Genomic DNA, 13,602 nt, shown 5'->3' with positions numbered 1-13,602 from the left:
CTCACCTCCTGTACCCGGCTAGAGACCGACTAGAGACCGACTAGAGACCGACTAGAGACCGGCTAGAGTAGGCTCCTTCAAAGGGTTCAATGAAAAGCTCTCACCCTCCTGTACCCAGCTAGAGACCGACTAGAGACCGACTAGAGATCGACTAGAGACGGCTCCTTCAAAGGGTTCAATGAAAAGCTCTCACCCTCCTGTACCCGGCTAGAGACCAACTAGAGACCGACTAGAGATCGACTAGAGACGGCTCCTTCAAAGGGTTCAATGAAAAGCTCTCACCCTCCTGTACCCGGCTAGAGACCAACTAGAGACCGACTAGAGATCGACTAGAGACGGCTCCTTCAAAGGGTTCAATGAAAAGCTCTCACCCTCCTGTACCCGGCTAGAGACCGACGAGAGACCGACTAGAGACCGACTAGAGACCGTCCTGGGACCGACTAGGGACCGGCTAGAGACCGGGGTAATGAGATATGACAGAGTCAGTGTTTTTAATAATAATAATGTCGTTGTTATCTGGAGACATCAAACATGGTTTCTCTTCAGTTTCTCATCATCTGGGGATAATCTGTTGTTCTATCCAAGAGGAGTCGGTCTCTCCTCCGAGCCTTCAAACAGATCGTAAACTGCACATTCTTCTAATAACATAGTCTTACATAATGAAGTCAACATCATAAATCAACTGCTTGTTCCTGAGATATCTGATAAGTAAAGATGAGCATCACAAAAAAGAGCATTTGATTTATTGATTGCTGTCAGGATGTAAAGAGCATTTCAACAAATTGAACTAAAACTGTATTTGAACAGTAAAACCCTCCAACCCTATACCTTTAAGCTAATGAGGGATTAAACAACATTTCATAAGAATCAGTTGAGTTAAAAGAGTTTTTTTATTTCATATTGAACACTTTGGGGCTCCATATCAGCTCTCCAGGCTACTGATTGGCTGCACTGTCGTTGTGACATGTGACACACATAGACGCAGTGAAATGTCCTTAAATCCCATCTGAAACCCGACCCAGGACCGGAGCTCTAACGTAACACTACTACGCCTCAGAACCTGTGTAGGAAACCTGAGACAGTAGCCGGGACGCGTCGGGTTCGTGTGAGGCAGCAGATCTCCGTTAACATCCATTTATTCATTTCTGTCAGCTAACATCACGTCCAGAAGGAGGTCATTCCTGATTCCTTTATAGTCCAACTACTGCACAACGTCAGAGGTCAAAACAGAAACAAGCATTCCTCCCGTCACGCATGGAGTCCAACTCAAAGTCAGAACTAATAAAAGCTGAGTTAGCAGAGAGGCCCAGCGCTGAGCGAGGACTACAGTACCGAGGTTTAGAGACAGCAGGACTCTCTTCATCAGGTTGAACAGTTGACTGATGAAGAAACACACACATGAGATACTTCAACTTCCATCCTGTGGACAGACGGTGAAACGGATCCATCGACCTTTAACATCAGTAACGTGTCTGTTGAGTAAAACATACAAATAGGAGGAAAAAAAAGGAAATGTTCAACTGTGGAATGTAAAATCACAACAAAATAAATCTCATCGGTGTGTTTACTAATGCTGTTGGTTGTCGTGCATGTTGGTGAATGACAGTGAAAGGAGATTAAATGGAGAGTTTTGGGTAAAATGGTCTGTAAATAAATAATTGTTAACCGAGATCTGAAAGATTCCTTCACAGAGACGAACCCAGAATCCTTCATGGACGTGGACGTGTGGACGTCGGCCTTCAGATATGAATAAAGACCCTCATGTCGATATAATATGTCAGAAACAGATCCTGCTTAATGAATTTACATATCATCTTTAAACTCCATGATGTCAGCTTGCCTCGCTGAGCCAATTAGCAAAAGCAAAGCAAAGAGGAGTGATGGTTGAAGGTGTGACGGTGTCACTATAGTGAATACTTAGCCAGGCCCAGCGTGAGAGCTTTAGTGCCCGTGACATCACGGCGAGCTGCTGCCTTCCTCAGCTAGATGGAGTTAATTGGCCTCCGCTGAAAGAAGCATCGGAGGTTTATCCCCTCCATCAGAGCCTCTCGCTGGCTGCTGCTTCGGACTCAGAATCAGTTCCCACATGGACGAGGAGAACCGGTTCAGACTGGAGAGTCTCAACGGGTTTTGTGTGAGCGGTTTGTCACCCACTGTACGGAAAGAAAAACATTCTGGTGATGCACTTTCTGTCTGATCTAAAGAAAATGATCTTGATGATTAAGTTACTTTCTTTTCACCTGTGAAAGTGTATTTTGTTGTTGTAATACTCTCTACAGCCACAAGAGGCTGAGGTGTACCACCACCTCATGTTCTAAATCTAATCTGATCAGGACTAAAAGCATTCAGGGTTTCTTCCAGGTGAGTTTTAATTGACATTAAATATACACCGATCGTAACATGATGACCAGCTGCCTCATATTGAGTAGGTCCTCCTCCTGACCCGTGGAGGCATGGACTCCTCTAGACCTCTGAAGGTCTGACTCGTGGAGGCCTGGACTCCTCTAGACCTCTGAAGGTCTGACCCGTGGAGGCATGTACTCCTCTAGACCTCTGAAGGTCTGACTCGTGGAGGCCTGGACTCCTCTAGACCTCTGAAGGTCTGACCCGTGGAGGCATGGACTCCTCTAGACCTCTGAAGGTCTGACTCGTGGAGGCCTGGACTCCTCTAGACCTCTGAAGGTCTGACCCGTGGAGGCATGGACTCCTCTAGACCTCTGAAGGTCTGACTCGTGGAGGCCTGGACTCCTCTAGACCTCTGAAGGTCTGCTGTGGTATCTGGCACCAAGCCGTCAGTAGCAGATCCTTTCTATCAGAACCAGCATTAACTCTTTCAGCAGTTTGAGCTCCAGTAGCTCTTCTATTGGATCAGACAACACGGGCCAGCCTTCGCTCCCCACGTGCATCAATGAGCCTCGGGTCTGACCCTGTCGCCGGTTCACCGGTTCTCCTTCCTTGGACCACTTTTGGTAGGTCCTGACCACTGCAGACCGGGAACATCCCACAAGAGCTGCAGTTCTGGAGATGCTCTGACCCGGTCGTCTAGCCAGCACTATCTGGCCCTCGTCAAAGTCCCTCACATCCTTACGCTGGCCCATTTCTTCTGCTTCCAACACAAAGTTCAAAGTTCAAAATGTCCACTTGCTGTCTAATATATCCCCCCCCCCCAGCCAGCTGCCATGGTAACCAGATAATCCATGTTATTCACCTCACCTGTCAGTGGTCTGAATGTTACGGCTGATCGGTGTATCTTGTGTTTAGAGACATGAATGCTTTCAGTTATATTTAGAACATGGGGTAGTGGTGCACTTCAGAGTATTACTACAACAACAGACGCTTTCACACAGAAAAAATCACCTGCCAAACTTTAAGGAACCTTTTTTTTCACCCGTTCTGAAACTCAGGAGAGAAAACAATTAAATCAGAGATAGAAAACGCATCAGTAGAATTATATATGTTCCGTATCACGGACTAGTTCACTGACTTGGTTTAACAGGAAAAAGAAATGTGTGACCTGAGGAAGAAGAAAGGAGGAGAAATAAGAACCAATACACACTTCATATTTTCTCTTTTATTTAACATTTAGTTTGTTTTATGTTCCAGCTCTTCATTTTTAGACATGTTGTGAAACATGTTAGATTGTATCAGCGTCTTAATCCTCAATAACACAGTTGAATTATGAAACTTATGACCTTCTCTGGTCTTAATACTCCGTCGTACCGTCGAACCATAGACCTACAACAATGATCAATAAAAATGAAAATGTAAACAAAAAAACAGTTATCGATTTCCATTTGTATAAATCCACAGGGAGCCGCTGGAGAGGAGCTGAAGAGACGCAGGTTGCTGACCGCTGATCGAAGAGTCAGTATTAAATACATTTCAATTTGTCCCCAAAAAATAGAATACAGTGTCTCAACAACTGTATTGTCCTCAGTGTGGAAGAGATGCTCCGCTGACATCCAGAGTTAGCTGCTTACTACATGTTACATCACCTCCTCAACGGTAGGAGAGTCTGCCGTGTTTTTACATCACTGAACAATAATTATAATTCATAAAATGTGCTAAGACAATCTAACGATTGCATCAAGTTTTCTGTCCCTGTGGTCAAAAGTGTGTTGCGTCCGGAGGAAGAGGAGGAGGAGGAGGAAGAGGAAGAGGAAGAGGAGGCTGCAGCAGGGCTAATTATTATTCAGCTGCCATGTTTTATCTCCTGCGGCCCAAAAGGAGCGCGGCGGTGCCGAGGTCGGGAAGCTGGAATCATTTAGAGCTCCGTCTAATGAGACGCTGCAGACAGCAGGCCTCAAAAGGAAGTCAGCCTTTCTGGTTACCATGGCTCTATGAATAATAAATACTAATTGACAGGATGATTGTTGGTTGACTTACTCATTAACCCCCACAGCTAGCTTCCTCCAACATGGCTGAGGAATAGAGGAGACTATGGAGAGACTATGAGGTGTTATTCACTAGGACATGTCATGTTGCCGCCGTAGTCGTCACTTCAAGCATTAAGTCTTAGGAAGGTTCCATTAATTATATTAAGCTTTTGAATTAAACACTGTCGAGCACTAACCCCCAAAACATGAGTGATGAAGAGGAAACAATCCTCCCTCGGTATTCCTTTCCTCCTTTTAATCAGGCTGTCAGGCAGGGAAGCATGGCTGGCATTAACATCATCACCTATGTTGCCATTTGCATCCCCCAGATAAACAAGCACCGCAATCTTTAATTCATGAGACTGAAAAACTGCCGTCAAAATCAGTTTCAACCAAGTGATCCTTTTACAGGGAGGGGTTCTCTCCAACTGGATCATCTGGTGTCTTTAACAACTATCAGAGGAGAGAAGTCTGCCAACGCAGCCTCAACTAGTGTAATTTAATAACCTTTATCTTATTTTTATATGTTGCTAACTTGCTGATATATTATTCATGAGATCATGAACAGGCCTGCTGAACTGTTTCACGGACCCACTGAGGTGTAGCTCGTTCAGGGTTGGAACCGCCAGGCCGATAGCTGCCAGAAACGCGGCGTGCAAGCGACAACGGCACCCAGACATCGGTCACGTCCTCCAGCCGTTCTCTCCATCACAGGACACGGAGTCGTGCAGAGCGCCCGGCGGTATGGCGTGTTGCCACCGATCCGTGCAAATGTCAGTGCGGCGTCGTTGTCGCTGAGAGGCGCCGCGGCGGCAACTGCCTGGAGGTTCCCGCTCTGAACGAGCTAAACCTCGGTGGGTCCGTGAAACAGTTCGGCTTCAGACAGTTGATCTGCAACACCGCTACTGGTACCGGTACGAGGCAGCAGTGGGGTGAAATGCAAGGGGAAAATCGTGCATAAATAAATAAATGCATTTAAAAAGAAATATAAAATCAATTTAAAAAAGACATTCAAAAAATGTTTTTTTAATTTATTAAAAAATTAATAAAATAAATACATAAATAAATGTCACATTTGATCAATTAATTAATGGCTACATTAATTTCTAATATTATTTACTTTTAAACAGGCGCCTGTAGCAACATCAGAACTTGTTATTAATTATTCTTGAAGTGCTCTTTGGACGCTGATTTGCTGCTGGAGCAGGTGTTGAGATGACAGAGTGAAATAACAGCTGTGGTGGGAGTCATATGTACAGTACTTGTGCAAAACCTGTCTGCTGGGTTACAGTAATGCTACAGTAAATGATGTGCTGCCACCAAGTGGTCAATAAATTAGCATATGTTTACCCACAATGCAATGCACTAAAATGATGTCATGTATTAGCTGTTTCTTTAAGCTCCCAGTTCCTGCAGAGACTGACACTTTGGAAACTGAATACCTTAAAATACACTGCATTATATGTCCTCTAATTGCGATTAAGTAGAAATCCTCAGTAGAAATGGTATGATGTTGATGCACGATGATCTGGGCTGCAGGTTTGCTCTTTTGCTCCCTACCTTCAAACCAGTCTGGCAGTCCAACAAACCCGGACTTCTTTAGTCCTTCTTTAGTTTATGCCTATTTTACAGGGCTACAAACGCCGCCTGCCAGTCTGTGGACGACGACACCGGCATGGTATCTACACACACACACAGGAGAGGAACTGTGAGCAGGCTTCACAAACAAGTAGTCAAGCTTTCATCATTTATACACTGAACTCCTTAAAGTCCGGGTAAAGCTCATTAGACATGTCACTATAGTAATCCAGTGTAACAGACATCAGTTCAAGCCTTCAGGGTTTGAGGGTGGAGCATCAATTCAAAACACACCAGGCTTCTAAAAGTAGATTTATTTTATGTTGTCAGACAATCTGAGACTTTTTAAAGAACCAAATCCACCCTTCTATGAGGAGAAAGATTAACCAGCTGCTACTCGCGCTCGACATTTAAACAGCAGACACAACACGCCGGTACTTCCCCCCCGTCAGGCCCACCTGAGGTGAAGAGAACCACCAGGCCGGGCTTACTGAGGCCAGGAGGGGGTGATGGAGAGTCACTGCCAGGGAGCAGAGGACGGAGAGAGGAGAGCCTCTTACCTCTTCTAACCTTTAGTAAGTCTGCTGGTCTAGAATGGAGATTCTAGTTTAACTAAAACACACGATGCATCAAGAACCCAACGTCTTCGGTCACTTTGCCTCGAATGTTTCCAGAAGCTCCTGCTTTTGTAATTCATGTTCTTACCAGTTGTGAGGTTTCACCGTTGCCTATACTGATGATGTCTATACTGATGCATTTCTTTGTGGCCTTTGTGTGCCTGGAGCTGTCCTGCCTGCTCAGCCTCCCATCCTCAGATGTACATAAACAGAAAGAGAGAAAGACATGGGTGGTAGAGAGAGACAGTTTCCTCTTTGCTCTCAGGTTATCGTGTTAGACAGTCTGCACGACCTCCTGTATGCTGCAAACAAGCCTCTTTTACACAAGCATACGATACCTAAAGGCCTTGTTCAACAACCCATGTTGAGGTCGGTGATGTCTGATCACTTGCAGACAGTCTGACTTAAAGATCTGATTTGAGAAACCAACAGGATTTCCCTGCAGTCTGAACACTAAAGACACAAAAACAAGTTCAAGTTCTAAACCTGAGTGTGTGTTTACTAGAGCCGTCCTCAACCACACAAATTCTTAGTCGACTAACACTCACACCATTCTGTCAACTAATCGATTAGTTGATTTAATCCACAGATCTGTGAAACTGAGTTTCTCCACTAAGGATCACACAAAAGCACCACTTTAAACCAGAGATGTGCTCAAACGTTCCTCAGAAATAAGTTAATCGGCATTAAACGAGCACAAAAAAACGACTAATCGACTTCTTAAATCGTATATGAAATAAGTCACGTGTCGATATGGTCACTTCAATATAAAGTAATGGCAGCTTCTCTACAAGAAATAATGCTAAAGATCCTTTGTGATTATATTTATGCTGAACTGTTCATTTAAAGCCTTGTGCTGATTGTATATGGTGCGTTCAGTCAGCCTGACTCTGTCCTTCACCGCTGGAAAGATGATTAATAGGTTCAGGATATTTATGGCATGGAACGTCATCACAGACGCCATCAGGCTCTGACGCCACGCTGCTGCTGCCGCTGCTTTCCAGGACTGCTGAGTGTGGGAGATGTTGGCAGACTGAGCTGCTGCTGCTGCACAATTACATCCCATTCATTTAATGCTTATTCTAGTCTTCCCAGTACCTCCTTTATACTGTGTGTGTGTGTGTGTGTGTTAGGGCTGCAAGATTATGGCCCAAATCATGTATATTTTGATCAATATTGAGATCACGATTACCCACAATATATGTTCATTGTAATTTCACATTTAAATAAACAAACTTTCACTTCCATGTCGTGCTCCATTCCAACCATCAAAAACTCTAAATGTGATCCTTTTACTTTGTTATTTGCATAAAAACACACAATTTTTATTTAAATATTTGCTTTGATTAAAAAACATGTTGTCATTGGTAGTTTTAATTATATATTATATGCTGTTCAGAGCTAGTGTTAGGAAGTTAAACAGGTCATTCTTCTCTCTCTAATATCTATTTTATATTTCTGTGAAAACATCTCCTTCAAACGACTGGATTCATTATTGTGTTTCGTTTACGTTACTAAATATGGTGAGGTATAGGACTCGTATTTGCGTTATGAAATGCTTGTTTGGGCCCTTCGCAGGAAGTAATCTGGTTTAAAGGGACTATTTGTAACTTTCAGAAATGCTTGTTAACAGCGACACCTGTGGCCGTGAAATCAACGAACGTCAGCTCTGTCTGAGTGAAGGCGAGCAGGCAGCGGAGGAGAGGCAGCGGCCACACGAGAACGCGCATATGCGAGCGCGCATGTGTCCCGACCCGGTACATTTATACGCTTAAAAAGTTACAAACAGTCCCTTTAAACAATGACTAGTAAGGCCGCTGAAGTGCTGATTCCCAGCCAGTGATGTGTGGATTCAGTGAGAGTGAGTCACAACCATGAGAGCTAATGAAGCTGTCATTACGTCGCTGTGTCACAGAGGGCTGGAGAGAAGATGCTAAACTCTGTCTGGATCCGTCTAAGCGGCCAATTAAAAAAAAAAACTCTGCAGGCAGATAATGCTGGTTAATTGGGTGATTTCACAACACACATGATTTACTTTAGTGCATGGGTGGGCAATGCATTTAGCTAATGGACAGACAATGAACAAAACCACTGTGGAGTCATTATGAGAACATTTTAAAAACCACTTTGGGTTTTTTGCCTGTATGACCACAGGTTTTTAACAAATACTTCTGATGATGAATGAATGAGTTCCAGGGATGTTATGAGACACGGTGAGCCTTATCCATCCGTTATCTGTAACCGCGTATTCTACTTAGGGTCGGGGGAAGTAGTTGTAGTAGTAGCATGTAGTTTTAGCCTCTACAGATATACAGTTACATGTTCCCAATACAGTCAGAAACGTTTGAGGATACAGTAATAATAGTGCTACTGTGCAATTATCAGTAATGTGGAAGAAAGAAAAGAGGAATTTACAGAAACAGGAAGAGAGATTTAGTGTTTGATAGGTGATATTCAGAATACAAGAGGGTAAAAGTCAGAGCTCAAAGAACACAGCTCAGACCTGATGAGCTCCTGACACGCTGACTGTTGGAAACCACTCTTTCTGAAGCCATGTCCACACAAAGGTAATGTACTCCTCTCTGCTTCTAAAATGCTTGGTGACTGTCCAGCTGTTTGCTTCATTCATTTTGACTCATTCATTTCATTGATTTTGATGTTTCAGGACAAACGTAGCTTTGCTGATTGGGACCATTGCCATCGTGTCCCTGATGAAACCGGACTGTGTGGCTGTAGAAGAAGATGAAAAGGGATTTAAACTGTGCGTCACATCGAGGCGAGCGATGAAAGACCTCTCTCATCACAATCTGACCAACGTTCCCTCCAATCTTCCCAGTCACCTGCAGTATTTGGACATTTCTCACAACTCCATCCAGAGACTGAACGGAGCTCCGTTTTCTGGACTGTCCCAGCTCTGTTATCTGAAGGTAACTCACTGTGGCCTGCAGGAGATCTCTCCCAGTGTGTTCAGTCACACACCGGCACTCAAAGTTCTCAATATATCCTACAATGACTTACCTGTCGTCCCTGACATTTCATCTAAACTGCTGAAAATCCTTGATTTGGCAAACAATCTGTACAACAGCTATCAAATTCCAGCATCATTTCAGAACCTAACGAATCTGGATGTGCTGTCATTAGGTAGCACAGCGGCTCTGTCGGTCCACTACAATGACTTTGATCCATTGACCAACGTTTCTCTGCATCACCTGGTGTTGGGAGCAGGAATTCACTGGCAAACGTATGATTCTGGTGCGCTCGCAAAACTGACGTCTCTTCAAACATTCACACTTTTTGCATCTTTTTGTGGAGATTCCAGCATGTTTGAGAACGTCCTCGTGGACTTGAATGTGACGAGGGCAACATCACTGAGATTCATCACTCTATTTCCAGACAACTGCAACGTAACCAGCGACTTTTTTAACAACCTGAGAACAATGCCATTTGTACAGAATCTCACCGTAGAAAACACCTGGATCAACAGCTCATTTATGGAGGTGCTTCTGAAGAACGTGTGGTTCTCCTACCTCTATGACCTCTCATTTGTCAACATCACTTATAATGAAGATACACCAGACGGGGTACAGTTTCCCACCATTAATCACACAGTCAATCTTTGCTCAATTACCTTCAATGGTGTTAATCATTATCAACGCACGTACCCCACAATCAACATTAATTTAGAGACCGTTTCAACTCTGACCGACTTCAAGTTCTCTGGGACCGAAATGAACATTATACCGTGTAAACTCCTATCTGTCCTGCCATCGCTGGAGACGCTGGATCTGTCAGATAACCTCTTAACGGATTCAGGCTTCAGGGGGTATCACTGTTCGTACACCTCCGTCTTCCCCAAACTCAGGAGACTGTCTTTTAGCAAGAACCGCTTCAGCCGTCTCTCCTTTATCTCTGAAAGGACGCATCAGATGAAGACATTAGAGTCTCTGGACCTCAGCTTCAACTCCATCTACTTGGACAAGGACTGCTCTTGGCCTGATCAGCTGACTGAGCTCCGCCTGGCGAACAACAACCTGGGCAACAGAGTCTTTCAATACCTGTCCAGGAACTTTGAGAGGATTGACTTGTCAAAGACGGGAATAACAGCCATAACGCAGGAGGATATGTCTCGGTTTCCCAAGCTGACACACCTCCAACTCAGCTCCAACAGCATCCAGGTGATCCCTGCAGATCTCAGCTCCCTGGTTCTGCTCAGCCTCTACGTAGACCAGAACGCTATCACATCTATATCCGGGGACGTCTTGGCAGGACTTCCCAGACTTCAGACCCTCAAAGCTGGAAGCAATCCATTCGTCTGCTCATGTGACTCCTATTGGTTCGTCGCTGTTCTCAACAAGTCTTTGCTCCCGGACTGGCCCTTAGATTATACATGCAGCACCCCGCCATCTTTTGCAGGCCTGTCTCTTTCAGAGTACAAAACCAGTGAGCTGTCATGTGAGATGTGGCTTCAAGCTGCAGTTGCTATTCCTGTAATAATAATGGTATGTGCAGTCATAGGTCTGGTCTTCTATAAATGTGACGGAGTGTGGTATACAAAGATGTTATGGGTGTGGATCAGGGTGAAGAGGAGAGGCAGGAAACGCTCCAGCAGGTTGCAGAAAGCATCATATAGTTATCACGCGTTCATCTCCTACAGTCATCAGGACTCCGGCTGGGTGGACGGCCAGCTGGCGCCCTCTCTGGAAGGTGCCGGGCTTTCACTCTGCGTTCACGAGCGTGACTTCGTCCCCGGCGAGTGGATCATAGACAACATCATCAACTGTGTGGAGTCCAGCTACAAGACGCTGTTTGTCCTCTCCAAACAGTTTGTCCAGAGCGAATGGTGCAACTACGAGCTCTTCTTTGCCCAGCACAGAGCCATCAGCGTCCAGCAGGACTCTTTAGTCTTCATATTACTGGAGCCCATTCCGACCGACTCTCTGCCCAAGAAGTTCTTGAGACTTAGAAGTTTACTGAGGCAGCAGACGTACCTCGAGTGGCCCAAGGATGAACGGAAGCAGCAGCTTTTCTGGGCCAGTCTTAAATCCATGCTGCGCATGGCAGACAAATCTATGGTTCTGAAGGATGTGGCTTTGGCCATTGCCGATACAGCACCTCTACTTACAGATCAAGTGTAAGAACTCAAAGGATATGTTCTCATTTATTCAGGTCAATGTTGGTTGATGTAAATATTCCTCCTGTCTTTACTGAACAGGGGACAAAAATGTATTCCAAACATCAGCTGAAGCTAACACAAGGCTTCAGCCGTCTGAGTTAGACAAATCAAGTTTATAAAGATTCTGTCTTTTTAGTGTGAAAAGGCGTCTTTTGCTTCCACAGATGTTTCCCTGCTGAGCCGTGTCTTTTCCCAGCAGAAAACCATTATTTGTTCTGTTTTGTGGCCTTGTATACATTTCTTTGTAAATACACATATATATATATATATGTATATATATATATATATATATATGTATATGTATGTGTGTGTGTATGTAGTGGAGTGGATTGCTACCAAACCAAATTCTGTTGTGTTTAACATGCGATGACAATAAATCATCTTGATCTGATCTGATCTTGTGTTTGTGTCCTCTGTTTAGAGCATTTAATATTCGTGGTTGTGAAATAAAACCCTGTCTGGTTATTTATTTATTGAAGGACAGACACCAGCCAATGGGAACAGTTGTTCTTAAAAAATGACTAATACGTGATCTATAAGTATTAATAAATGATTCAGTAACGTTTACTGTATATACATTAGTGATAACTTAAAACTCTGTTTATACAAAGTGGTATGAAAACCTTTTATGGTATATCAATATCAAGAATGTAGAGACCCAGTACACACTGAGAGCTGACAGCAATGGCATTTACCACATTTACATAGATATATATATATAACAGTTTACACCTTGATAAACTTTAACATACAAAGCTCATAATTTTCTATAAATGTTTCTTCATATGATTAAATCATGTACTCAAATGAAACCCTGACAATCACATTGCCTGTTTGCATAAAGCAGATACAAACTTAATTTTCTATGAATTTACCTTTTATATAATTAAATTGTGTACTCAAATTAAATGATGAACCCTAATCTATATTTAGTATGTGCTGCATATCCCGGGACAATGCATTAATAATTTAAAATATTCTGTGTTAAATATGAGTGAAAGACATCGTTCTAGTTCATTTCTTCATGCGAAGGGGTGTAGAGTTTCATTACAAACAGTAGATGGAGACATTTACTTCAATTAAAACAGAGGACACAAACACAAGATCAGATCAGATCAAGAGGATTTATTCACATTGCATGTTAAACACAACAGAATTTGGTTTGGCAGCAATCCACTCCACTTATATATATATACATATATATATATATATACATATATATACGTATATATATATATATATATGTATATATATATGTTTTTACAAGGAAATGTATATAAGGCCACAAAACAGAACAAATAATGGTTTTCTGCTGAAATCTGAATATTTCTATTTTATTATGATTACCTGTAATATCTAGAACCATTTTAACTCTGACTGACTAGACATATTCATCTTCAGCTACATGTTGACTTATTGAAATGCTTTAAGAACAGATCCTGTAAGACTTACGACTTGTTTCTTCTGTTGTTAACGTGTATGTTAACCTCTAATTACAGATGCCTACAATTCAGTTTTAAACATCTGAAATGTGAGTTCCACATTTCTCAATTTAAATGATCACTTTTCATAACTCACATACAAAATATTTCTGGATCAGTCTAAGCGGCAAATAAAAAAAAAACCCTCTGCAGGCAGATAATGCTGGTTAATTGGGTGATTTCACAACACACATGATTTACTTTAGTGCATGGGTGGGCAATGCATTTAGCTAATGGACAGACAATGAACAAAACCACTGTGGAGTCATTATGAGAACATTTTAAAAGTTTTAGGCAATTTGAAACCACTTGTGTGACCACAGGTTTATAACACGCTGCAAATACTTCTGATGATGAATGAATGAGTTCCAGGGATG

At 43.0% G+C, this 13,602-nt stretch overlaps 1 protein-coding gene across 1 annotated transcript; it reads left to right on the top strand.

Annotated features, from left to right (window-relative positions):
- The first annotated feature begins 8,933 nt into the window (after window positions 1-8,933).
- On the top strand, window positions 8,934-12,033 carry LOC141761910 (toll-like receptor 1). Its single transcript, XM_074625595.1, has 2 exons — window positions 8,934-9,138; window positions 9,237-12,033. Exons 1-2 carry the CDS (start codon window positions 9,125-9,127, stop codon window positions 11,704-11,706), a joined length of 2,484 nt encoding a protein of 827 aa, XP_074481696.1. The 5' UTR covers window positions 8,934-9,124; the 3' UTR covers window positions 11,707-12,033.
- Window positions 12,034-13,602: the final 1,569 nt, after the last annotated feature.

The sequence above is a fragment of the Sebastes fasciatus genome, chromosome 23 (genome assembly GCF_043250625.1).
Source record: "Sebastes fasciatus isolate fSebFas1 chromosome 23, fSebFas1.pri, whole genome shotgun sequence".
NCBI lineage: Eukaryota > Metazoa > Chordata > Actinopteri > Perciformes > Sebastidae > Sebastes > Sebastes fasciatus.
Note: the sequence above shows the minus strand (reverse complement) of the source record. Positions and strands in the feature narration are given on the sequence as shown.